We start from the raw sequence: 26,421 nt of genomic DNA, 5'->3' as shown, positions 1-26,421 counted from the left end.
CCTTTCGATCAAACCCGAAAACCAGCGGTTTCGAATCCCGAAGTAGCAAAGCCAACAGGAAGGGGAGAATCGTTTCTCGGTTCCAGCGAATGCATGAGGATGCTCAGCAAAGGTCTTGGCCGCCAGAAAGATCCGTGGGCTTCTGACCCTGGTTTAGGCAAAACCGGGAGAGGCGCTGAGACCTACTTGAGCCCTAGTGGATTTTGAGAGAAACTGACCGCAACCTCCATAGCCTTCCCCTTCTCTTTCAACTTGCATGGGCAGACTCTACTCGTCGGTGATTTACGATGATTGTAGCCACAGCTTGGCGCCTGGCGCCTCCTCCCTTCCCAAGCACCCTCAGCCTTTCCACCAACACCAGCACAGGAGCTAGCGCCAAGCCGGCCTCCGAGAGTCGGACGAGCCTCCTCGCTTCTGAGGCCACTGCGGGCAGCAGATTTTTGATCCCCGGCGAGGCTGCGCGCGTTCATCCCTTCTCGGCCTCGGAGCAGAGCTGCTAGCAGAGGCAGACGCCGGTCACTTTATATAATCCCGCTGCTCGCAGGGTAAGCGAGCGAGAGCGAGAAAAGTGCGGAGTAGGGAATTCTTTTGCTGCTCTGCCTCCTACGCGGAGCCTGCTTTCCACTTCTGAAAAGTGCCGGGCCTTGGGAAGTGTTTTTCTTTTCATTCCTTACTGAAGCGTTTACTGCCGCCGTGGTCGCAGTCATAAATTTTGCTACAAACCACAATGACAGGTGCATTGATATGCACCGTGAGAGCTCCAGCTGCTTAATAACCCCGTCCCCTGGTCTCTGTGAGCGCCTTTTATTTATTCGGTATCATATTAGGTATTGATCTCTGGTAGAATTAAGTGCGGTGAGCAAGTATCAGGGCTTGGCTGCTTTGGAGGCGCAGCGAGCGCGGCAGGCCGGCGGGGCCGGGGCAGCGGGCGGTGGCCGCTCAGAGAATACCATCCTTCCAGGGGGAAACCGTTTGGCCCTGTATGCCGGGCCTGCGGTTGAGCCTCCAAGCTGAGTTGGGCAACTTCCCATCACTGCAAGAAAGGGCAAGCCAGATCTATTTGGCACCCCTTTCCCAGAAGGAGCAGGGGACGGCACCAGCAGGGTTTGGGGAGGCTGCCCTGGCCAGTTCTCCGGATTAGACGGTGGAGGAGAGGAAGAGGGAGAGGAAAGGGCAGCTGAGGACTTGGAAAAAATAAGGTGGCCCTGCTCTACCACCCCTCCCCCACACTGGCTCATCTTCACCCCAAGGCACTTTGGTCTTGGAGCCCAAATGAGCAAAGGTACCAAAGGGCGAGAAAAGAAAGGCTTTTAAAAAAAGGGTGAGGGGGTGATCGAAAAGATGAGCCACTGAACAGTTGACCATTGTCCAAGTGATTTATGACCCGTTCCTGCTTTTTAGGTTCAAGCAGAGTTCACAAGGAGTAGGGATTTCTGAAAAGAAATAAGCCTTTTTACCAGTTTTGTAACTATATTCTCAGATTTTGTTTTAGGAGGGATTACTTTTTTAGGAAGCTGTATTTTGGGGGGACTGCAAAGCCATTTCCAGTAAGGACAGCACCGCCACTGGCTCTTGTTTTGGGGAAATGGACATTAAGGTAGTGGATTGTCACTGAGTTGGAAATTTCTTAAGACAATATGAACAGTCAAGAAAACAGACTCTGGTTTTTCAGGAAGCTGCCAATATTTGTACTCTTGAGGTCTGTACACAGAACTTTTCCTAAGAATATGCCACAGGAGCAACTATATATGTAAAGCCTTCTGTCCCAGAAGAACTGGTCAGTTCCTAAATAAGCTATTTCAATGTGACTGGTTCACCTATCTGGATAAACTTTGTCAACTTGGGAGGCAGGAGTGGGGATGTTTTGCTTCCACAGTTGTAAATGGCATGACAGAAGCATAATGTTCTGGTGGTCTCAGTGTCCAATGTGACCATTAGGCCTCCAGAAGGTTAAGACTAGAAGCAGGAAACCAGAAAAGCCTGAAACATAATCAAATCCAGAGTGCCTCTTTCTTTAGCAGGGGGCAAACATATGTGAATATTAGTCACAGATTGAAGATGTAGCTGTCCATTTGATATTCAGTAACTTTTAACAGAGAATGATACATAAAATTAATCAAAAGAAAGATTAAGTCTAGTTTTGTTCAGTAGATATCCTAACTACCTACATTTAGGAACACTAATGGAAACAATTCCTACAACATAATATCCTGGTATTAAGGGCCTGTCCTCATCAAGACAAATGGTATACTCACTTATATTCTAAAACAAACCAAAAAAATGGGCAACAAAACTACTTACCAAACAAAGACTAATTAGGAGAATTTTAAAAATTAGATTAGGCTTTTGGTGAAGGTGGAGGGAAAAATGAATGAATGATTTTGGTATCGGTGGTCAAATTCATTAGGCTACATAAGCTGTCTAGATGATGTGGTCTATCATGATGACCAGGATGGAAGCCAGGGAGAGTTTCTAGGAAGGAAAGTTGCATGAAAGACAGATCAAGAATTGAGACCAGGGAGCTGATCTACGAGTTTTCTTTATCAAACAGACAAAAGTGATTCAATGGTATTAGTTATACTTTAACTCTTTAGGAGCCTTTCAGAAGAAGTAGGGAGGGAGGGTGTGAAAGGAAACCCCCATCAAGAAGGGAATACAAAAGGGGTAGAATTTTTCTTAGCGTTTTTTCTTCTTCTAATTCTGGGTCCATTCATCATGTCATGAAAGGTTCTCTCATTGGTTGTGGTTTGGGTGGGAGGTGGGGTAGAATAGATTATCCAGAGCAGAGGTCAATAATAATATCTATTATACAATAGATTCAAGGCAAAAATGATAAATTTATAAAGCATTCTCTATTCACCCATGCATTTCCATGCATTTCAAATTCTAGATGTCTTTGCCCATTTCCAGTAGTATCCATTTAAAAGTAGTAGAAGGTCAAAAGTAAAAGGTCTAGAAAAATATAGATGAAAGAGAAGAAACATTTTCTAGCCTCAAAATGAATCTGGAAGCCTGCAAGTCCTCTTCTTGGTTTTTATCTCCTAGTTTTCTACATTGCAGATTTCACACTGCTGATCCATAGAGCTAACTCAGCTGACTTTCCCCTGTCATCACTAAGTGGACTATGTGAACTTTCATGAAAGATGCTGTGATCTTGAAACCAGGTGGGGGAGACACTTTTTTTTTTTTTTTTAATGTTCTGGCTGTTCTGAGTGTGTTATAGGAATTTCATTTCCCATCAAAATTTTGTGCTGACCCAATGATTAACTGATTGATTCACTTATTAATTCACATATTCAACAAACATTTATTGCACCAACTACATGCAGGAATATACAGACAAATGACACAGCCCTTGCCTGCAAGGAGCTTACAGTCTAGTGAAAGAATCAGCCAATAAAATGTCTGAGGCTATAAGTGCTTTTCCACACAGAATAAAGGCTAAATAGACAATCTTGAAGAAAGTAAACTGTATCTGTAGGTGGGGTAAGCCCCTTTCCTCAGCGAGAGTTTAGCAAAAAAAGAAAGAAACATCTTTTCTTACATTTAGGAAAAATTCCGTCTGACTTTTCCAGAGGTTCAAGTAAGTTGAACTTCATAAAATCTGCCAGGCACAGTGGCTCATGCCTGTAATTCCAACACTTTGGGGGAATAAGATGGGAGGATCACGTGAACCCAGTAACTCAAAACCAGCCTGAATAAACATAGTGAGACCCTGTCTCTACAAAAAAAAAAAAAAAAAAAACTAAGATCCAGACATCCTGGTTCACGCCTGTAATTCCAGCACTTAGGGAGGCCTAGGCAGGTGGATCACCTGAGATCAGAAGTTTGAGAACAAACAGATCAACATGGCAAAGCCCTGCCTCTATTAAAAATACAAAAAAATTAGCCAAGCTTGGTAGTGGGCACCTGTAATCTCAGCTATTCAGGAAGCTGAGGCAGGAAAATTGCTTGAACCCAGGAGGTGGAGGTTGCAGTGAGCTGAGATCACGGCACTGCACTCCAGCCTGGTCAACAAGAGTGAAACGTTATCAAAACAAAATAAAACATAAGAAATTAGCCAGGCATGGTGTGAGCCTGTAGTCCTAGCTTCTCTGCAGTAGCTGGGACCCTACAATACTCTGAAATAGCTATTAATACTAGGCTGAAGTGGGATGATCACTTGAGCCCAGTAAATTGAGGCTGCAGTGAGCCATATTCATGCCACTGCACTCCAGCCTGGGCAACAGAGCAAGACACTATGTCAGTAAATAAACAAATAAGTAAATAAACTTAGATCCAGCACCTTGCCAATCTCCCCATCATGAAGTGGGTAGGAAGCAGAGAGCATGGGCTAGTCCTTCTATATTGACTGGTCTTGCCAATGACACTCCCTCTGGGGCCTCTTGCTTTTCTTCTGACAGGTCACCTGGAGCCTGGGGGCTTGTCCAGCTTTCTCAGGATTCAGCAGACATTGGAAGTGGCAGTGAAGGATCCAGTGGTAGTCAATGTTATTTGAGCAGGGTCAGCAGGCCCTGGAGCTTCCTGAGTGCACAATGCAGAAGGCTGCTTACTATGAAAACTCAGGACTGTTTGGAGGCTATGGCTACAGCAAAACCACTGAAACTTATGGCTACACCACCCCCCACCAGCCCTACCCACCCCCTGCTGCTGCCAACTCCCTGGACACTGACTATCCAGGTTCTGCCTGCTCCATCCAGAGCTCTGCCCCTCTGAGAGCCCCAGCCCACAAAGGAACTGAACTCAATGGCAGCTGCATGCGGCCTGGCACTGGGAACAGCCAGGGTGCAGGTGGTGGCAGCCAGCCTCCTGGTCTGAACTCAGAGCAGCAGCCACCACAACCCCCTCCTCCACCACCGACCCTACCCCCATCTTCACCCACCAATCCTGGAGGTGGAGTGCCTGCCAAGAAGCCCAAAGGTGGGCCCAATGCTTCTAGCTCCTCAGCCACCATCAGCAAGCAGATCTTCCCCTGGATGAAAGAGTCTCGACAGAACTCCAAGCAGAAGAACAGCTGTGCCACTGCAGGTAGCTCTCTGAGGTGGCTCACCCCCAGACCAAGCCCCCTCCAGACTGACCCAAGGAAGCCCCAGTCAGGGCTGGAAATGCAACCTTGGAGGTCATATGTCTAAACTCCTACTCGTATCAAAATGTTTTTCCTTTTTAGCATTCCTGATTGGTGTTATGCCCTTGCAGTGACAGGGTGCTCACTTCCATTCCAGGCTGCAGGTGCTATTGCTGGACAGGTCTTATAGCTATTAATAGAGAATGCTTCCTTATATGGGCATATCTGTTTTCCTGGGCTGCTAATCATAACTCTGTTCCCTCTTCCACCCAATAGGTCTTCAAGATTTGAAGACAGGTATAATCCCCAAGCCTAGGTGGTTATATAGCCCATATCACATGAATCTCATTCCCTTAAACTCATAAAAACTAAAGTCTTGGCCAAGTATGATGGCTCACACCTGTAATCTCAGCACTTTGGGAGGCCTAGGTGAGCAGACCACCTGAGGTCAGGAGTTCAAGACCAGCCTGACCAACATGGAGAAACCCTGTCTCTATTAAAAATACAAAATTAGCTGGGTATGGTGGCGCATGCCTGTAATCCCAGCTTCTTGAGAGGCTGAGGCAGGAGAATTGCTTGAACCCAGGAGGTGAAGGTTGCTGTGAGCCAAGATCGTGCCATTGCATTCCAGGGTGGGCAACAAGAGCAAAACTCTGTCTCAAAAAAAAAAAACAAAAACTAAAGTCTTAGAAAGTACCATACACACTAAGTACTTTCTAAGCATTATCTAATTTAATTTTTCAAAGAATCTTTTGAGGCAGGTATATGATAACATCCCCATTTTACAGATAAGAAAACTGTTAGAGATGATAGGCAACTTGCTCAAGATCACAAAACTGTAAAGTGGTGAATTTGAGTCCAACCAGTCTGGCTTTAGGGGATGCTAGGCATAACCATGAGTCTCTATTTGGCCCACCTCAGCCCAATTCTCCTGCTCCAGCAAATCCATAATGGGGAGGTGCCTGTCCTATTAGGAGAGGATGTTCTGGGAGACAAGACCAGTCTTGGATTTCACTAACTGGAAGGGGAGACCCTCAAGTTGGGGCCTTCTCTAGGTCCACCCAGGGCATGTAGAAGATAGGCCTGGCCAGGAGCTCTGAGGCCTGCCCCCTCTCTCTGCTTAGACTGGTTGGTTCCTGAAATTTTCTGACCTTGTGTTATCTGATGTGATTTATCTTCAAGATGAACATGCTTCCAGGTCCAGGGCAAGTTTGGGGCCTGGGATGTGCTTGTTATCAGGGCTCTGGTTTGCCTGATGCTTTCTGGGGTTGCTCCTAGGCGGAAGGTATTATCCTGCCTGCAGGCTCCTTTTCCTGCCCCTCCCTCCTCAGCTGGAGGCTCAGGCCCTCCCTCCCCGGAGAAATCCATTTGTCTTCCCTGGGAGGGAGTGGACAAGCAGCTGAGAGGTGGCAGGGTAGTAAAAGCGAGTGTTGAGGCTGCTGCTCCTAGCACTGTGAATACTCAAAATGCTTCTGTCCTGGCCTTGGACTCCCTGAAACACCCAGGCAGTGTTTTGTTTGTTTGTTTTTTATTTTTTGGTGTATCACCTCCCTGACTTTGGGTGCAGTTGGGCTGCACTGAGGTGCCAAGTTCTCCATCCCCACACTTTGCTGGGGGTTGGTGGGGGCTTTGCCCAGGAGCCAGCAAGGCAGCCTGGAGCTAGTTCCTCCTCCTTCCCTTCTCCAAACCCCATCCCTGGCAGCAGAAGCTGGGAGGAGTGTTTGAAGGAGTCTGGCCCTTCTTTGACAGGGGGAGGCCTTACCAGCTGTTCCTAGTCTCTCATTAAACTCTTTCATGGCCTTTGGGTGGGCGTGGGATGAGGGACTAGGCTGCAGGAGAGAGGGTGGGCAGAGTGAAATGGACCTCAGAGGGCTGATGGAGGTTTCAGGTTCGACTGATAGGTAGGCCTGGTAGGGGATTGGTATGTAGGTGAATTCCCCCTCGGAATCATACCTCTCAAAAGCCCCTTCCCCACCCCAGCCTGGATTGGAGGTGGGGGGAGGGGGGAGGAAAAGAGAACCAGGGAAGCACCCGTCTTCAGTCCTGAGGGTACCCACCCCCTCGCTCAGCGCCCTGCTTCTTTCCCTCCCTGCCCAGGAGAGAGCTGCGAGGACAAGAGCCCGCCAGGCCCAGCATCCAAGCGGGTACGCACGGCGTACACGAGCGCACAGCTGGTGGAGTTGGAAAAGGAATTCCACTTCAACCGCTACTTGTGCCGGCCGCGCCGCGTGGAGATGGCCAACCTGCTGAATCTCACGGAACGCCAGATCAAGATCTGGTTCCAGAACCGGCGCATGAAGTACAAGAAGGACCAGAAGGCCAAGGGCATCCTGCACTCGCCGGCCGGCCAGTCCCCTGAGCGCAGCCCACCGCTCGGCGGCGCCGCTGGCCACGTGGCCTACTCTGGCCAGCTGCCCCCGGTGCCCGGCCTGGCCTACGACGCGCCCTCGCCGCCGGCATTCGCCAAATCACAGCCTAATATGTACGGCCTGGCCGCCTACACGGCGCCGCTCAGCAGCTGCCTGCCACAACAGAAGCGCTACGCGGCGCCCGAGTTCGAGCCCCACCCCATGGCGAGTAACGGCGGCGGCTTCGCCAGCGCCAACCTGCAGGGCAGCCCGGTGTACGTGGGCGGCAACTTCGTCGAGTCCATGGCTCCTGCGTCCGGGCCTGTCTTCAACCTAGGCCACCTCTCGCACCCGTCGTCGGCCAGCGTGGACTACAGTTGCGCCGCGCAGATTCCAGGCAACCACCACCATGGACCATGCGACCCTCATCCCACCTACACAGATCTCTCGGCCCACCACTCGTCTCAGGGACGACTGCCGGAGGCTCCCAAACTGACGCATCTGTAGCGACCGCCGCCGCCGGCCCGAACTCGAGGCGCAATTACCTCTCTTGCTGTAGTGGTGGGGTGGCGGGCGGGGCCCGCGGGGCAGTTCGGGAACCCCCTCCCCCGCTCTTGCCTCGCTGCGGCCTCCCGGGTCTCAGGCCTCCAGCAGTGGAGGCGCAGGCGACCGGGCCTCCCCCTGCATGGGTGTCCTCCTTTGGGTGACTCGCCATAAATCAGCCGCAAGGATCCTTCCCTGTAAACCTGACAGTGCCACGTACTGCGGACCGAGGGACTCTAATCTGGTAATGGTGTCCCAAAGGTAAGTCTGAGACCCATCAGCGGCGCGCCCTGCAGAGGGACCAGAGCCCGGAGAGTCTTGGGCCTGGCCCTCTTCTAGCTTAGTTTCGGAGACCTTAATTTATATTCTCCTTCCTGTCCCGTAAGGATTGCATCGGACTAAACTATCTGTATTTATTATTTGAAGCGAGTCATTTCGTTTCCCTGATTATTTATCCTTGTCTGAATGTATTTATGTGTATATTTGTAGATTTCTCCGGCCGAGCTTAGAATTCGCTTCCAGGCCGTGGGGGCCACATTTCACCTCCTTAGTCCCCTTGGTTTGAACTAGTTGAAAGAGTAGTTTTGAACAGTCGTAACGGTGGCTGGTGTTTGTAGTTGATGTAAAGGATTTAAGACCGCAAATTGTCCTTCATGGGTAGAGTCAGGAAGCCCGGTGGTGTGGCACAACACACGTTAGACATTTCTCAAAAGCCACAGCCCTCACCACAGTTTATTGATTTCAAATTGTCTGGCACTATTGGAACAAATATTTAGAATAAAAATTTCTCAGTTGGAAGTGTATCTGTGTTAATTATGCACACTTTTGAGCAGATCACTATGCCTTTATCTTGCACAATCCCCATGGAAGTCCCCGGAATAGGCTGACACTTGAAAACATTAATTTATTTATTTGGAGTCTAGTGCAAAAATTGGTTCTGGGGATACTTGATTACTTTCCAGCTATTGAAATTAGGGGAGGGGGAAATGAGGATGCAAACCTAGAAAGGTCCTAGGCAGGATGATTTGGATAGGGCTTTTTGAAAGTAGCGCCTGCTTTGCTCTTTTTACTGCCCTCTTTCTAGACACAATCGACTTTTACATTGGGGAGGCCAGAGCTCACTTTTCTGCATTAAGTAACAAAAAATAAACTTTGAAAGAAAACTGACAATCAAAGAAAAAACACAAGAGAAGCTGTAAAAAGAAATGAGCTATTTCTCATAGAATTTCTATGAGAAACTAAGGTGTAGAAAAAGAAACCATCATTTGAAGATGCACACCGAAGCCTTTTCTCCAGGAAATGCTGTCATGAATTCTTCCTTTGTAGTGATCATTAGTTCATTTCTAAAGAAAACAAACATTCCCCATGATGTAAAGAAGTTTCATAAATGAAACATAAGTATAAACACCTTGTCTACTCCTGTTTCTTTGTACAAAATGGGCAAAAATGTCTTCAAGGATTTATAACCATTTTGTAAATACTAATGTGGCTTCTGCTAGGGGTGGACAACTTCCCTGCTTCTATGAGGGGCCACTTAGAAAACGCCTTCAGATAAGGTTCAATTCTTTTGTATTTCAGCAAAGTCAGCCCACGCATCTCTATTTGGTTTGACAAATAATGCAACTCCCACTACATCCCTGATGACATGAGGTGAAATTCCTATTGTGTGGAAATAATTTAACTTCTCATCTTCTGGTGGAACACCAATCGTTTCTATTTGGATGTTTGTATTTCGCTAAGTAATGATGGCTCAAAATAATATTTAGTTTCCTTGTTCTTTTGTGCTGTTTTTAAAATGGCATGTTAGATGGGGGTGGGAGTGGATATCCTTTTGCTAAATTTCACTTTATTTGAGCAGGTTTAAAATATATATGTTGTAGAAGTGTATCAACAGAATAAATGACTTCAATCGAAGGCATATTTTACCCACTTTCAAGGCTTAACATTGTTTTCTATGAAATTTGCATCCATAGGCAGAATTTCTAATTGTCTTGTAAGAAATTATTTTTTAAGCTATTAGAGAAATCAAAGAAGAGCTCACTGCCTTTCAGGGATTACAACCACCTTTCATAACTGGCTAAATATTAAATAGCTGAATTGTTAGGCTGCTTAGATTCAGCCCAGTTTTCCCTCATCTCCTCTTCCTACCATAAATAATAATAAAAATACATAATGTATCATGGCTCCAGGCGTTTTCCAGCACAGTGTGTTACCGCGGAGTATCTGCTGAGTCTGCGGGTGTCTGCAAAGCCCCAAGTGTCATTTGCGGCTTAGGGTTTCATGGATTAGACTTTTGTGTCTAGCCCGGCTGACATCAGCTTCCTCTCACACTCAGGCTCCAAGGACGTGCGGGATCTGGGGCTTTCTCTCCAGACAGCCGCAGCCTTCCCCGAGGCCCTCCACTCGAGTGGGCTGAAGGCTTGGACCAAATCCGCTGCCTTCTCCCACCTTTGGAGGTTCCCGAGACTTCCAAGAATGGCTCGAATCTGTTCCTGCCATTGGCGTGAGACTCATCTGAGGGGCATTGGTGGGGGTGGCGACGAGCCATGGGAGGGCGCGTTTCACGCGGCTGCCAGCCCAAGAGAGAGCTGGGGCCCGCGGCACAGCCATTTAAAACTTCATAAATTATAAACATGCCGCCTTAGACTTCGCAATAAATTCCGCTCCTCTTGAGCCTGCAATTAGTGTTAGAAAGCACCCGAGTCTAAACACAACCAAACGCCCTCTGAAGGGCCCAACTGCCCGAGGTTGCAAACGTTTATTCCCCAGTGTCCCCCTCTGCGCCTGAGGTTTGCACACACCGTCGCCTCCTCCCCCGCCACCACCGGCCGCACACTCGGCTGGGTTCCCGCTCTGCAAGGGAAGGTCACAATAGCTGCTCTAGCGGCGGCGGAGGCGCCTGCTGCCTCCCTCCCGGGTCTCAGAAGCAGAGAAACAAGAGGATGGGGGAGGGGAAGCCTCAGCAACAGCGCCCTTTGGGGGAGGCAACCTCTACTCTTGCCAGGGTCTCTTTCCTGGGACAGGTGCTCGTGAAGGGTCGTGGGGGGGGGGGGGCGGAGGGCAACGGGACCACACCAAGACCACGAGATTGCTTCAGGCCTTGCTGCCAGGTGCTGGGTTGAGGGTGCCAGGAGCAGCCGCGCCATTGTGTGCCAGGTTTTCCCATGGGTTCCGTGATGGGGGAGGCCTTGTAAAGGCCGGGCCTCTCTGGCACTGGTCTCTGGGAGGGTCCACCTTATTTGCCCAAGGGGAAGAAATGGCTGTCTCAGGCCTCAGCCAGAAAGCCTGCTTTTTTCCTATAGAGACAGCTTTGGGAAAGGTGGGAATCAGGGAGATTGTGAGGCCTTCTGACGTCTGAAGAAAGGGGTCAAGGCAGGAGCTCAGGCCCATGGATGAGGGGTGGTAGTCGTCTGGACATTCTTGGTGGTTTTGTCCAGGCAATCAAATGGGAATTAAGGCAGGATAGCTATGAGGCAGCCTAATGGCCAGCTGCAAAATGGGAGGTGGGGGTGGGGAAGGAGATGCAGACAGAGCTTTCGCTGCGGAAAAACTCAGGATCCAGCCAGGAGTGAAGTGCTGAGACCCAACTGGGCTAGTCAGGAGGGACGGGGAAGTGGCAGAAGAAAGGCCTGAAGAGTAGCCTTGGCCACTGGTGAGCAAGTCAGAAAGGGCGATTAAGGACATATTCTGCCTCCTGGCTTTCAGACCTCCACCTCATCTGCGAACCTGACAGAGAAAAATCTGCCTCTGATGGAATCATTAAGTTAACCATCCATTTGTACCATTTCTTTGTATAGGCTTTCAAATGAGAGAGAGAATATAGGAGTACGTTTCCTTTGGTGCAGCCCCAAGCTCCCTATCAGAGACACATCAGCCAAATTAGTTTCTGAGGCTCCAGAGGCTGCTAACCTTGCTGAACAAGGTTTTTAGAATTTCTATGTGTTAGGAGTATTAAAAGATAGTGATTACCTATACTAGCTGCCTGTGTCCCTTCTCCCTTCCCCAGTTTGTACCAGCCCACTGGCCCTTGAGTGAAGTGCATCTTCTCAGCCTGCAGGCTTAGGAGCTCAGGCTCTCCATCTGTTGAGGTTTTTCATTAGGGAGACTAAAGAGGATGTGTGTGGGTGTGTGTTTGAATAACAAAGAAGTAACCCTTCCTTCTAATAAAGTGTTCCTCTGCTTGACCTGGGGGAGCCAGAAGCTTGTTTATACCTTCAGTATTCCAGGGACAGTCACAGGCCTGTTTTGACCTCTTCCTGAGAATTAGCTGAAACTTCCTTCTGAAGCCAGTAGTGAATCTGTTACAGGTCTAAGGAAGGTCCTCTTCATCTGGGAGTTCTTGACATTACTTTGGTCCTTCTTTTAGAAACTGAAAGAAAAGAATTGGAAGAACAGAAGTTTGTGAGTAGGCAGAAAGAGAGATGGAAGACCCCAGTCTTCACAGGCCTATGGCCTGATCACTTCAAGGCACTGCAACTTCCCAGAGAGAGCATATGTGTAGAGCCTGGGTGAGTGGGCCTATTTCTAGACACTTTGGCATGGAGAGCTGAGACTGGGTTGTCACTAGCCAAGCCCTTACCATCTTGGAGAGCTGGTTCTTAGATCTTTCTTGCAGAAGGCCTGGATAGAAAGAAGAAAGACTGGATATATAAGTCCTCCACATTTCCTGCACTGGTGATGCTGAAGAGGAAGGATGGTGAATGATGAAGATTATCACAGAGGATGAAATGTTAGTTCTCAGTTTTCATTGTTCCCTGTTTTGCTTTGTTTTCTTTTGAGATGGAGTCTTGCTCTGTCACCAGGCTGGAGTGCAGTGGCACAATCTCAGCTCTCTGCAACTTCCACCTCCCAGGTTCAAGTGATTCTCCTGCCTCAGCCTGCTGAGTAGCTGCGACTACAGACATGCGCCACCACGCCAAGCTAATTGTTTTATTTTTTAGTAGAGATGGGGTTTCACCTTGTTTGCCAGGGTGGTCTCGATCTCTTGACCTTGTGATTCAGCCACCTCAGCCTCCCAAAGTGCTGGGATTACAGGCATGAGCCACTGAGCCTGGCCCTGTTCCCTGTTTTCTATTCCAGCTACAAAAACCCTTATCTTTGGAGTCCAAGGTTGAAAACAAATGGATTTAGGTATCTAGCCTAAAGCCTATTCCTAAAAACTTTTCCCAGGTTTCACACCCACCTTGGCAAGTTGGAAAGTACAAAGACAATATAAGGGCCCATCTTCAGGCCAGGTCCAGCATGAAACAGAGTGAACACAATATTTCCACACATGAGGGAAGAGCCAAGGGAGATGAATGTCCAGTCATTTGCAATAGCAGAGGCGGGTGAAGGGTCCCCAGATCTGTAAGGCAGGAGCTATTGCATGAGTCTTCCTGTCCTAGATCTTGGGCAAAATGTCTTGATTGGTTCCTGTAGCTAGTCTGGATTATTTTAAAGAAATAATAATATCTGGAGAATCATAAAAGCTGAATTTTAACATTAGTAAGGGCCAGAAGAATTTAAATCCTAATGTAAGACAGAATTCATGAAGAGTTCTAGTACAGATAGTGTTTTTATCTGGGAAGCAGGGCTCAAAACCAGGTCAGGAGGGCTTGTTGGGCCAGGAGTGTCCGTGGTTGGTAAGGTGGCTGGGGGAAGGCCTTTTGATGGCTCCATTGTTCACAGTGCTGCCCTACATATACCATACCCCTCCCACCTCCTCTGCCAGGGCCGAGGGGAAGAGTAGGTCCGGTGAACTGAGCTCTAGGGAGCTGGTACCAGCGTCCCTCAGCCACCCTCGGCTACCCCTTGGGGCAGCAACGATGCCATCCCTGTCCCTGGTAGAGAACACACAAAGGAAGCCCCACCCGTCCTTGGAACTGAAGACACGCTGGGGTGGCGGCTGGCGTGGACCCCATTTCAGGGCGCCCCTGGTCCCCGCGGGGAACAATAGCTGCCGCTTCCTGGGCGGTCTGGCTAACGCCAGGCACAAAGGTCTGGGCCGCCATGTGATGCGCAGGCTCGCTCCGCGCGCGTTCTCCACGCCCCCGCGAGCCGCCAGGCTGCAGGCAGGGTGGGCTGATGCTCCCGATCCACCTGGAGCACTTTCGCAAAGACAAACGGTGAGTTAATCACCCTACCGGCTGGCAACCGGGTCCCCTCTCGCCAGCGAGGAGGACTGGAGCGGGGCTGGGGTGAAGGATTTCTGTGTGTGTGTCTAGGGTGGGGGGCGGGAGAGGTTAGTCCTATTAAGAGTTCATCAATCACCCGGTGTGCACTTTTCGCTCGACAGCGGTTCCTCCTACTTCAGAGCAAGTCTGGGCCAGCTGGGATCCGACCAGAAACCGCAAGCGGAGGAGACGTAGGCACACAAGCTGAGCGCTAACGGAAGCCGAGACCTGAGCCCCGCGCCTGCTGGGGAGCTGCGCAGCCAGGACAGCAGTCGGCAGCGCAGGGCCTGGACGCAGGGCCGGCCGTCGCTGCCTCACGTCCGAGGCTAGCAAGGCTGCCCGCCAGCCCCGCCGCCCGCCTTCGGACTTCCCGGGGAGCCCAGGGCCCTCCCAACGCGCCTGCACCCACACCCGCCCCTGACCCACAGTGACCCTGCATTCCCCGCCCCCCGCCACACCTCCTGCGTGCCCGAATGTCGCCCTTAAACGCTGCTCTACACTCAGAGAGGGACGAATCCACCTGTGAAGGCAGGGCAGGACTAATTTCAATGGGTCAGAAGGTTCTTGCAGGCACTGTTTTATTTAAGAGTGTCTATTTACTGGCAGGAGTATTTGTGTGGGAGGAAGTAGGCTAAGACTGCTGTTGAACTTGAAGCTAAACTTGAAAGCCATTTAAAATAACAATAAAAATATACTTAAAACACCAACCACAACGATATGACTCACCTCACCTCTCCAGTGTGGAAACACTCCAGTATTTTTACCTCTGTTCTTTCCAGCTTATTTTAAGAACACCCTAAAGGGATAGACAGCAAGTTTCTGGGGGTAGTCATTAGCATTAGAGCTGTTTACAGCAGGAGGGTTTGGTGGAATTGGTGGTGAAGCATTGTTATGATCCCTCTGGAGTGGTCATGCTGTTCTCCTTATAAATCCTAACCAAATTCCGGCCTAGTTTCCCTTTCCCCCTTTTTTGCTGGGGGGCATCAGCTGAGACATTTCTGAAGTTAGTAAATGTGTTGCATTAGCCCACAGGAAAGAGCCCCTGAAGGACAGAAAGCCCCAGCTTTTGCCCTCTCTCCTTCAGCCTTCTCTCCCTTCATCCTCTTGGGTGGAAAATGAACTTGCTTTGGAAATATGTTCTACCATCTTGCTTCAGATAGATATAAGCTGAAGCATTAAGCCTCACACAGTGTCCTGAACTCACTGAGCAATGAAACTACTGGTCCTGCTGTCCTTGGTTCAGTCTGTCCCTCCTCCTTGCCTTTCACCAATTCCTAGTGAACAGCTCCTATGCACGCTGTGCTGGGCTCCGGGATACAAAGATGAGTCACTGATGGTGTGTGCCCTTCAATCTAGTGGGGAAGAGAAATAATCCTGAAACAATAATGATAGATGCTGTAACAGAGGTGTGGTCAAAATGTTTCTATAATAAAAAAAAGAGCCACTAATACTACTATAACATCAAAAAAAAAAAAAAAATCAGAGGAGGTAAATTCGGGTTCCTGAACTATAAGAGTTTTTCAGGCCAAGAAGGGAAGGCCATACCAGGTAGAGCGCAACTCATGAAAAAGCAAAGAGGGAGGAAAAAGCAAAGTCTGGCCTTGGAACAAGGAGCATACTTTGGAGTGTGGGCATCCTGGCTAAAAAGGGAAGTTGCACAGGGTTTATGTGAAGGAGTCTGGACCTACTCTGTCAGGAGCAGGGAACCACAGCAGGTTTTAAGCTGGGATGTGAAGTTATGTATTTTGAAGCTAACTCTTAGGGATGCTGTATCTGATTGGAGAAAAGAGAGATCTGAAAGAAGAACAAAAAAGGAGGTGACTGCAACAACACAGCAGTTAGAGAGGAACTAATTAACAAGAATGAAGAGAAAACACATTTAGGAGGTAGAATTCACAGGACTCAGTGATGAACTGGATGAGTAAAAGAGGAGTTGTGGATATTAATCTCTAGATTTGAGGAGCTGAGTCATGCTAGTCACTAAAATAAATAGAAGAGGGAGAAGAGAAGGCTTTGCAGGGAAGCTGATGAGTTTGGTTGCAGTCTACATTTTATTTTCTGCTTTGCTACTGACACACTGTGTGGCTCTATGCAATTTACTTAATCTTTCTGGTCTTCTGTTTCTGCAGTGAAAGAGTCAATAAAGATGTCTACCTCATAGGTTTATCATTAGAGTAGTATGGGTATGTGTTTCAGGTATTAGTATCTTCACAAGGTCCAAGTAAGTATTCTACAGAAAGCTAAAACCTAAAGAAAACACACCCCCACTCACAACATGCTGATTAATACTTAGATCCTGGGTGGCCAGTGAGAAATGTCTAAGAGAAATTAAAAACAATGCTTTGTAGATATTGAATCCAAGCTAATATTTAGGACTAGGTTAGAGCAAATTGCTAATCAGAGACCTCTCCTTCAAGAGCAGTGCTCGCTGGAGGAGTCATGCAGAAATGTGGTCTTGGTATCAGACCACTAAAGAAGAGGTCTTTTAGCCAATGTCAGGCAGCTTCCATGTTTTGTTTTGTTTTGTTTTAATATCACCTGTCTTTCAGAGAATGCTTGAAGGCCCCTACTCTCTTTTGAACCTCTTTATGCCCTTTGTGGAATGGTGTAGTACAGAGAATAGTGCTGAACATCTGATTCTGGCCATTTACACTGGGTGTGATTACAGCAAGTTGTTTATCTTTTCTGTGTTAGTATTATCATTTGTAATACAGAATTATAAAAGGCTCAAGATAAGGAAGAGAGAGATTTGGGGAGATGTTATAAGGGTAAGTAAAAGGTATTATTTTTCACTTATCAGATTGGCAAACATAAAAACTTCAACATCCCATTAACTTGGCAAAGGTGTGAGAAGACAGGAATGCTCATATATTGCTGATAGAGGTATAAATTGATTCATTTCTGTAGAGAAATGTATTAAAACTGTCAGTACACATACCTTTTGACTAAATCATTTCACTTCTACAAATTTTTCTAATAGGTAAAAGCTTGACCATGTGTTTGTAATAGCAAAAGGTTGAAAACAAGCTAAATGCCCATCAATAGGGAATGGCTAAATGAATTGTGGCAGGTGTATACAGTAGAACAGTATGAAGTTATAAAAGTAAACTAGGGCCAGATGCTGTGGCTCACATCTGTAATCCACTTCAGGAAGCCAAGGCTGGCAGATCACTCAAGCCCAGGAGTTCGAGACCAGCCTGATTTTTGTAGAGATGAAAACTTGTCCCTACAAAAAAAATACAAAAATTAGCTGGACATGTTTGTGTATGCCTGCAATCTCAGCTACTCAGAAGGGTGAGGTAGAGGCCGGGCACAGTGGCTAATACCTATAATCCCAGCACTTTGGGAGGCCGAGGCAGGTGGATCACGAGGTCAAGAGATCGAGACCATCCAGGTCAACAAGGTGAAACCCTGTCTCTACTAAAAATACAAAAATTAGCTAGGCATGGTGGTGCATGCCTGTAGTCCCAGCTATTCAGGAGGCTGAGGCAGGAGAATTGCTTGAACCCAGAAGGTAGAGATTGCAGTGAGCTGAGATCGTGCCATTTGCACTCTAGTCTGGGTAACAATAGCAAAACTCCGTCTCAGAAAAAAAAAAGAGGGTGAGGTAGAAGGATCACGTGAGCCCAAGGCTGCAGGGAGTCATGATTGGACCACTGCACTCCAGCCTCAGCAACGAAGTCAGACCCTGTCTCAAACTACCACCACAACAATCCAGGAAGTTATGTGTGTAAATGAAGTTATATGAAGATTATTTATATGAAATGATCTTCAAGATACAATAGGGGGAAAGCATGGTGCAAAAAAGTCTGCCTAGCATGCTACCATTTGTGTAAAAACCTGTGGAGTACACACTCACACATATATAAATTGTGCTAGTAAAAATTGTCTCTGAAAAGATACCCAAGTTGGTTGCTTATGTGAAGGAAAACTAGGTAGCCGGGAAAAAGAGTGGGAGGAAGACTTTCCACTGTATACCCCTTTGTACCCTTTGAATCTTGAACCAGGCACATTTAAATTTATTACCCATTTGAAAAAGTAAAAGAAGACAGGCATGGTGGCTTTCACTTGTAATTCCAGCACTTTTGGGAGGCTAAGGCAGGCTGATCACTTGATGTTAGGAGTTCGAGACCTGCCTGGCCAACATGGTAAAACCCCATGTCTACTAAAAATACAAACATTAGACAGGGGTGGTAGCATGTGCCTGTAGTCCCAGCTACACAGAGGATGAGGCAGGAGAATCACTTGAACCTAGGAGGCGGAGGTTGCAGTAAGCCAAGATCATGTCACTGCCTTTCAGCCTAGGCAATTAGAGCAAGACTCTGTCTCATAAAAATAAAAAATAAATAATAAAAGAACAGAGTAGAGGGTGGCGGAAGGGAGAATATCGGGGAAAATAACTAATGGGTACTAGGCTTAATACCTAGGTGATGAAATAATCTGTATAACAAACCTCCATGATACATGTTTATCTATGTAACAAATTTGCACATGTATCCCTGAACTTAAAATAAAAATTACAAAACAAAACAATACCATTAAAAAGAAATGGAACTCACCTTGAGTAAAATAAGTAAATAAAGGAACAGCAACAACAACAAATTGTTAGTACAAGTGACCTGGGTGTGCCTGTGTGTGTTCATAAGTGTTCTTATTTATACTTGTTCTATCCAGCAAAATTAATCTTGGGATACCTCTTGTTTCATTCCCCCAGGGCTCTGATGCTGATCAACCTCAACGATAATGAGGGGACCCTTTCCTCTTGCTTGGTGGTGGGGACCTAGGTCTGTCTCTGCCCTCTCCTGTAGGAGTACTCAAGATGAGGCTACAGAAGTCTGGGGCAGAGCAGCAGGCCTCTCAGTCAGAACCACTGACTGTGTGGCCTCCCGGAAATGAGTACACCTTCTTGAGCACTGCTCTGCTTGCTTGGGATCGAGGCCTGCCACTATGCCAAGGAGTGGCTACTGTACTTCTTTCTCTTCGAAGATTGTGAAAAGGCGATGGACTGTGGAAAGTCAGGAGACCAAAGGTGGTTTTGTTTTTTTGCAGGATGGCTTTGTATTTTAACCTCTGAGTAAAGTGACTTCATCTCTAAAATTAGGGGTTTGATGTAGCTTACCTGGAAGGTGTTTCTAGCTTTGGCATCTTAGGCTGTGAAAAGTCAGCCTTTAGATAGAGGAAGAGTTATAGCTTAGGCTAAGGGACATTTGGCTTCCTCTGGATCCCTGGGGCTCAAAGGCATATTCCAGACAATTTGAGAAACAGAAAGAAAAAAGGGTGGAGTCCTCTCTCTTGAGATGCTGATTCTCACTTCTTTCTTCTCCCCATTGCCTCAGAACCACTCTAAATTTTCTCTGAAGAGACTGGAAGAGACTAATCTCTTTCTGTTCCCACCCCACTGGCATCATCAAAGCCAAGGTAGGGAAGTGGCAAGAAGCAGAAGTGAGCCCAGTCTCTGCAAATCACCAATGGCCAGCAAAACTTGGGAAACTTCCAACTGACCACTTCTTAAGGGTATGTTCTAAAACTTCAGCCCAAGTAGACTTAAGTTTGACCTTGACACTGACCTATCTGCAACCCAAGAGACCTCTGGACACTTTTTAGGTATACTCATGTACCAGCTAAACATGACCTCTCATCATTCATGATCCCTCCCATAGGAACATCTCCTTTCTTCCCATACTGCTCCTTCCCACCCCAACTCCTACAGCAGAACTTTTCAAAGTGTAGTTCCAAAGAATCTTGCTTTAGGATCACCCCAAATTCCTTGTGAAAAAAAAAAAAAAAAGGATTCCTAAGCCAAGCACAGTGACTCGCGCCTGCAATCCTAGCACTTTGGGAAGCTGAGCTGTGTAAATCATTTGAGCCTAAGAGTTCAAGACCAGCCTGGCAGCAGAGTAAGACCTCTTCTCTACAAAAAAAAAAAAAAAAAAAAAAAAAAAATTTAAAGTATTCTGACTCAGACCTATTGGATAAAAGTCTCTGGGGGTGACCCAAGAAACCTCAATGTTTAAACAAGGTTCTGTGGTGATTTCTACCCACCTGATGTGGTTTCGGGAGGCAACAATCTAAAGATATCCTTCAGACAATATTAGTCGTGGTAAAGACACACCATTCTGTTTGCTCTGCTTATGTCCAAGAAACATTTGTCAAATGCCTCCATGTGCAAATCACTGGCTTCACCAGTGAGACTTTCATTCACAAAATTCTCAGGGAAAGGCACAATACTTAAATGTTTTCCTCAGGGAAGGTCATATTGTCAGATTTCCAATGGGTTTAGAATTCTTGTCCTTAGGACTCCTTTGCATCCCTACCTCCATCCTAGGATGACTGAAGGATGCTACAGAGAACTGCTTCTTAATCTGCACTTTCTCTTAATGTGGCTTAAGAAAAAAACACACCCACCCTTTTTCACCCCAACAAAGACTTTCTGTGTCTTGGGGTTAGGAATCCAAGAGTTTGACTGTGCTCAAGTTGTCTCCAAATGGTAACATAGTGGGATTTGTCTAAGGGGCTTGCCCAGAGCTTCTTGAAAACAACTTTAAAAACACAGCAGTAATCCCTGCACTTGGGGAGGCTGAGGTGAACGGATCACCTGAGGTCAGGAGTTCAAGACCAGCCTGGCCAACATGACAAAACCCTGTCTCTACTAAGAATATAAAAATTAGCCAGGCATGGTAGCATGTGCCTGTAGTCTCAGCTACTCAGGAGGCTGAGGCACGAGAATCGCTTGAACCTGGGAGGAGAAGGTTGCAGTGAGCTGATATTGTGTGGCTGCACTCCAGCCTGGGGGACAAAGCAAGACTCCATCTCAAAAATAAAATAAAATAGACAAACAGAAGACCAGACTGCCGCCCTCCATCACTTCTGTCTGCAGAAAAGAGGCTCGTTATTAGAAAGGGAGAGAAAGGTAGTCATGAAAGAGATAGGGAATGGGTAGGGAGTCACTGCTGTGGTGAGCAGGATGGGAGAGATTTCAAAGCATTCCTACATCAATCGGGGCCCCTCTGCTGTCACCTCACGTGGAGAACTCAGCACCAGGACCCAGCAGGGCAAGTGACCCTTGGGAATTCATGGCTTGACAAGTAATAAAATTAGTAAGACATTTCTCCCACACTCTGTGAACATCTAAGAGACAAATTTTAAAGTTACTCAAAATATGCTATATTCACATCTTTCTACATTTCCCCAAATAATATCTTCCAATCTCTCCTTAGATAATTATAAATTAAGATTCTTTTAGAGTAAATTTATAGTATAGCTAAGACCTGTGTTAGAAATTAATCTCTAGTTCCTTTGGTTTGAGAATGTCTTTTCCCTAGCCTAATTTTCTCCTAACAAAATGCCCTTACATAGTAAATCCTTGGTAAATATCTGTTGAATTTGAGTATGAGATGACCAGAGTCTTGACTTCCAACTGAAGTAAGTCAAGAAGCAGCCCAATAATGGGAATATCAATTCTGAGCCCCAAGGTGTGAGATATCCCAAGGATTTGGAGATTAAGGGGGTAGATAGAAGGGTGAACAGAATGTAGCTTTCTTTATGCAATTATCAGAGAAATGCTATTGGGTTCGAACAAATATTGAACACCTCCCCCTCACTCTCACCCATAATTGTGAAAACAAAACAGTATTTTTAAAAACCTCATTCTTTTTTAGGACATTTTCTTCCCTCAGAAAGGCTAAATCTCCAAAATTTTAGATAATATTTTGGATAGCTAATGGATGCATCAAAATCAAGGTCTAATTATATCAGGAAGGACCCAGCCTTTGCCCTAGATGCTCAGCAGGAAAAACCTAGTCTTTGTTGCCATGAAAGCTGCCAGAACACCCAGGCAGCCTGATTTTTCTGAAACCTTAGAGAATAGGACCTTAATTTGAGGGGTTTTGGTCAGACTTGCCAGACAGGCTGACTTTTCTGCCCTAAACCTTGGGTTGCAGTTGGCTCGATGTCTTCCCCAAAGAGGTTTACAAAGCCAGTCTTCCTTCTTGATCCACGGGACCTCTGGGCTTAGGAGTTATGATAGGATAAGTATCATTTGGGGGAATGCTGTGAAAGCTGGGACATGTTGCAGATAAAACTGGCTATTAAAATCTAGCCAGAGGTGGAGGAGGGGACATTGTGAACTCAGCAGCATCTTATTTGCTGATACTTTTGCATAAACAGCACAGAGGGAGAGCAGTGAAGAAACATGTCTACATTTTAAGGCTGACCTAGCTCTAAAGCGCTCTATCATTTCCTAACTAGGGTGCTAGGAAAGAACTTTTATTTTTCTCTTCTTAAAAATTATTTAGTACCTTTGTCATCTGACTGGCTACAGCGCAAAACTGAAATAGCAAAAATCAAGTTTGAAGGGCTATTTTGAGCACAGGGATTCCATTTCCAATCAAACTCAAGAACGCCAGCAGTGCAGGAACCACAGATCCCTTTAAATTTGTGCTCATTACTAGGCATCCACCCTCTGCCAGCTCCCCTCAACCTGGGGACACCCCTTCCCCATCTCGAAGCAAGTTCAGGTCCACCAGTAGTCTACATTTTGGCAGGGCTTTGTTTATTCACAAGTCCACATCCCTGGAAGGAACTGGCTCCCTGGGCTGTGATGGCTCCTATTCTAAAGACTTCCTCAGAGTGGAATTTTAGGCAACAGCTCAATCACTCTTTTATGACAAATGGATCAGTAAAACAATAATAAAACCTCGGTTACCATAACTTAGGCTGTAATAGATTAAGTTTTCAAGGGTACTTGATATAAGCTCTGAGTAGACTCTTTAGAATCTTTATTCACACAGGGTTTTAGGAAATCACCATTTTTCATTACTACCGTGTGTAAATAACCTCTATTTATCCAATTTGTTATTTTCCTACAGCCCCCCAAAAAGGGAAACATTAAAAGAAATACTCAAGGAAGTTGTAAAGTTTGTCAGTGTAAAGCTGGTCTTTGTAACCTTTCTACTCTTCATTTCCTGTGCCAATTGCACTTTTATTTCCCGTCTCTCTACACTCAGTAAACAAAACCATATTATCAAGGGAAAGACGTGAGCCCATTAACATCGTGAGCCCTCACATTTCACTCGCAAGAGATGACGCAGCACTTATATCTGATGGAGCAGAAGCTCTAATTGCTTCGAGGTACAAGTCCATCCAAACCTCTGAGATCTCACCCCGTCCCCGGGAAGCCTTTGAGCCCTCCAGACAAGATCCTCGGTGAAAGCAAGCGCCGCACCTTGCCTGTGCCAGCCTCCCAGAGAGGTTCCACTACCACCCTGGATGCTTTATTCCAACAACCCAACCAGAGGGGAAAATCTGCTAAACTTCCCCACAAGGCAGAAACTTTATCAAAACCTGGCACTACAACACCGGCCCTCATCACGCCGCCACAAATTGCGAGGGACATAGAAAGCTGCGAAGTCACGTGACAAGGAAGCCTAGTCAAAAGGTGAAGATGTTGTCCTGCCCTAGGCACACAGCACTCACAGCATAAAATGTAGTGCCATGAGTCACAGGAAAGGAAGAAGAAAGGGAAAAAAACAAACATCTGCTCTAGGTTTAGAAGAAGGATAATAACATCAGTGCCAAGAAAACTGAAAGCGCAGAGGATTCAGGAGAAGGGAAGAGGAGTAACTTTACCTATCCTGGAGGTGGGCGAAGAGCCGTCTCCACCCGCCACGCGCCACGCGCGCGTCTAACCTTTGCGACGCCGCGAGCCCACACTCCGCCCCAAAGGGACTAGCCCCCCACGATCCAGAGCAGAAGCGACTCGCGCCCCTCCATCTCCTCGCCCTCACCCAAGCGGCGGGTCCTTCCTTTCTCCCCCCACCTCGCCCAATACCTGTCCCGGAGCAGGCGTCCTGCGTTCTTGCCCCGCCGTAACCCAGGCAGCCCCCGGCCGCGCCGCCTCTCCCCGGGGCTGGGGGGCGCCGGGCGGCGGCCCTGGGCGGCTTTGGCTAAGTTGGCGGCGGGGCAGGAGCGGGGAGCGAAGCGCCATTTGGGACCCGGGCCGTGCGGGGAGACAGCCCATTGGCCGGCCAGCGCCACGTGGCCGCCCCCGACTGTATATTAGGCCACAATTTACCCCCGTCTCGCTCGCCATGGCTTGGCGACGGCCGCTCGGGTAGAGAGCGTAGGCGGAGCGGCGCAGACGGCGGCGGTCCTGCCCAGCCTCTGCCCGGCTCCGCACTCCGGCCCCGGCCTGTGCCCTCAGGATATTGGGGCCGGAACCATGAGCTCCTACCTGGAGTATGTCTCGTGCAGCGGCGGCGGCGGGGTCGGCGGCAACGTGCTTAGCCTGGCACCCAAGTTCTGCCGCTCCGACGCCCGGCCCGTGACTCTCCAGCCCGCCTTCTCCCTGGGCAGCGGCGACGGCGCCTTCGTCAGCTGTCTGCCCCTGGCCGCCGCCCGACCCGCGCCTTCGCCCCCGGCCACGCCCGCTCGGCCGCTCGCACCGCCACCGGCCGCGTCCGAGTACGCGCCGTGCATCCTGGAGGGGGCCTACGAGCCGGGCGCAGCACCTGCCGCGGCGGCTGGGGGAGCGGACTACGGCTTCCTTGGGCCCGGGCCCGCGTACGACTTCCCCGGCGTGCTGGGGCGGGCGGCCGACGACGGCGGGGCTCACGTCCACTACGCCACCTCGGCCGTCTTCTCGGGCGGCGGCTCCTTCCTCCTCAGCGGCCAGGTGGATTACGCGGCCTTTGGCGAGCCCGGCCCCTTCCCGGCGTGTCTCAAAGAGCCAGCCGATGGCCACCCCGGTACCTTCCAGACCGCGTCTCCGGCCCCAGGCGCCTACCCCAAGTCCGTCTCTCCTGTCTCTGGCCTCCCCGCCGCCTTCAGCACGTTCGAGTGGATGAAAGTGAAGAGGAACGCCCCTAAGAAAAGTAAGTCCTCGGGCCTTGGATGGGGCCATCTGAGGTTGGGGACAGAGACTGCCCCGCAGAATTGCGCTGGGAGCGCGGCGCCACTGCCTCTCCAGACAGCGGTTGGGGTTTTGTGGAGGAGACGCGCTCCCGGGCGAATTCCATTGAGCGTGCCTCGAGAACAGACTCGGAAAATGTGCCAGCCATTGAGAAAATTTCAGGAAGGAGCTCTCCGTGGAGTTTCTCTGGCAGAAACTGTGTTCCTAGGGACCCCGGAGGGCTGCGCTGGGACTTTGATTCTAACTAGCTCCACTGCTAGCCCACGTTCTGTCCCCGGCCTCTGGCCCCGCTGACGCCCTGTCTTTACGTTTCAGGCAAACTCGCCGAGTATGGAGCAGCTAGCCCCTCCAGCGCGATCCGCACGAATTTCAGCACCAAGCAACTGACAGAACTGGAAAAAGAGTTTCATTTCAATAAGTACTTAACTAGAGCCCGACGCATCGAGATAGCCAACTGCTTGCAGCTGAATGACACGCAAGTCAAAATCTGGTTCCAGAACCGCAGGATGAAGCAGAAGAAAAGGGAACGAGAAGGGCTTCTGGCCACGGCCATTCCTGTGGCTCCGCTCCAACTTCCCCTCTCTGGAACAAGCCCTACCAAGTTTATCAAGAACCCAGGCAGCCCTTCTCAGTCCCAAGAGCCTTCGTGAGGCCGGGACTTGGGGCCAAGAAACCGTGGCCGGCAGAAGTCCCAGGCAACCCCCGCCCCTATCTAGACTTAGGAGCTCAGTTTGGGATGGAGGTGGGAGAACAAAAATGAGTAGGGATTTCACTAGGGAAATGAAGTACTTTAGTTGGCTTCTGAGTTCCAGACTATATGTCCAGATATTAACTGGCTGTTTCCTAAGCCACTTGTTTGGTTATGATATGTGTCTTACCAGGGAAAAGGTGACCAGCTGCCAGCCCAGCTCTGCTGCTGTCGTTGCCTCAGTCATATCCAATTCTTGGTGCAGAGTGGCAGACTATTAGTTGCTGAGTTCTGTCAGCCCTCTAAGTGAAGAGCACCTGCCCAAAGCTGTTCTGGTTTTAATTGAAAGGACAAGGCTACATGTATTCAGCTTTTTGAGATGACCAAAGTTAGTTAGGGTTTCCTTGATATAGCTAAGCTGCTTCAATGATCTTCACATTTGCACTCCAGTTTTTTTTCTTTAAAAAGTGGTTTCTACCTCTCCATGTGCCTAAGTGAAGATACAATCGCTATTTAGTTACTAGCTGAACAAATTCACAGAGTGTGTAAAGAGTAGAATCTGAACTGTATCTTGACATCAGTTATTCAAACTTGAATGTAAATATATACATTATGTATAGTTTTTAAAAGGTTTGCTTGCAACGACCTTATAAGTGACATTTAATGTCATAGCATGTAAAGGATTTTTTTTTTGTAATAAAAATTATAGAATCTGC

The 26,421-nt window shown here is 48.1% G+C and overlaps 2 protein-coding genes and 1 long non-coding RNA gene across 5 annotated transcripts in view; all 3 read left to right on the top strand.

Annotated features, from left to right (window-relative positions):
* HOXD3 (homeobox D3) overlaps positions 1-10,133 on the top strand; it is a 37,254-nt gene extending 27,121 nt beyond the window's left edge. For all 3 annotated transcript variants that reach the window (XM_078329104.1, XM_078329105.1, XM_035304465.3), the window contains 3 exons: positions 3,061-3,164; positions 4,404-5,028; positions 7,163-10,133. In XM_078329104.1, the coding sequence (XP_078185230.1) occupies positions 4,488-5,028; positions 7,163-7,920 (1,299 nt within the window). In that variant the 5' untranslated portion in view covers positions 3,061-3,164; positions 4,404-4,487 and the 3' untranslated portion in view covers positions 7,921-10,133. The remainder of the gene's footprint in view (positions 1-3,060; positions 3,165-4,403; positions 5,029-7,162) is intronic.
* A 3,837-nt stretch (positions 10,134-13,970) lies between these two features.
* On the top strand, positions 13,971-14,815 carry LOC103793723 (uncharacterized). Its single transcript, XR_013519321.1, has 2 exons — positions 13,971-14,060; positions 14,231-14,815. It is a non-coding gene; the product is annotated as an uncharacterized LOC103793723 (long non-coding RNA).
* Positions 14,816-24,193: 9,378 nt separating this feature from the next.
* Positions 24,194-26,421, top strand: HOXD1 (homeobox D1). Its single transcript, XM_002749348.4, has 2 exons — positions 24,194-24,979; positions 25,333-26,421. The coding sequence occupies exons 1-2, from the start codon at positions 24,328-24,330 to the stop codon at positions 25,665-25,667; spliced, it is 987 nt and encodes a 328-aa protein (XP_002749394.1). The 5' UTR covers positions 24,194-24,327; the 3' UTR covers positions 25,668-26,421.

Source organism: Callithrix jacchus, chromosome 6 (assembly GCF_049354715.1).
Source record: "Callithrix jacchus isolate 240 chromosome 6, calJac240_pri, whole genome shotgun sequence".
NCBI lineage: Eukaryota > Metazoa > Chordata > Mammalia > Primates > Cebidae > Callithrix > Callithrix jacchus.
The sequence above is the reverse complement of the archived record's forward strand: the minus strand, read 5'-3'. Positions and strand labels throughout refer to the sequence as shown.

What these genes read in the sequence shown, in the direction of transcription:
- HOXD1 (XM_002749348.4), top strand. Translation starts at nt 24,328, where the DNA reads ATGAGCTCCTACCTGGAGTATGTCTCGTGCAGCGGCGGCGGCGGGGTC. An exon ending in GAGGAACGCCCCTAAGAAAA is followed by an intron (nt 24,980 to 25,332) that starts GTAAGTCCTCGG and finishes TTTACGTTTCAG; the next exon opens with GCAAACTCGCCGAGTATGGA.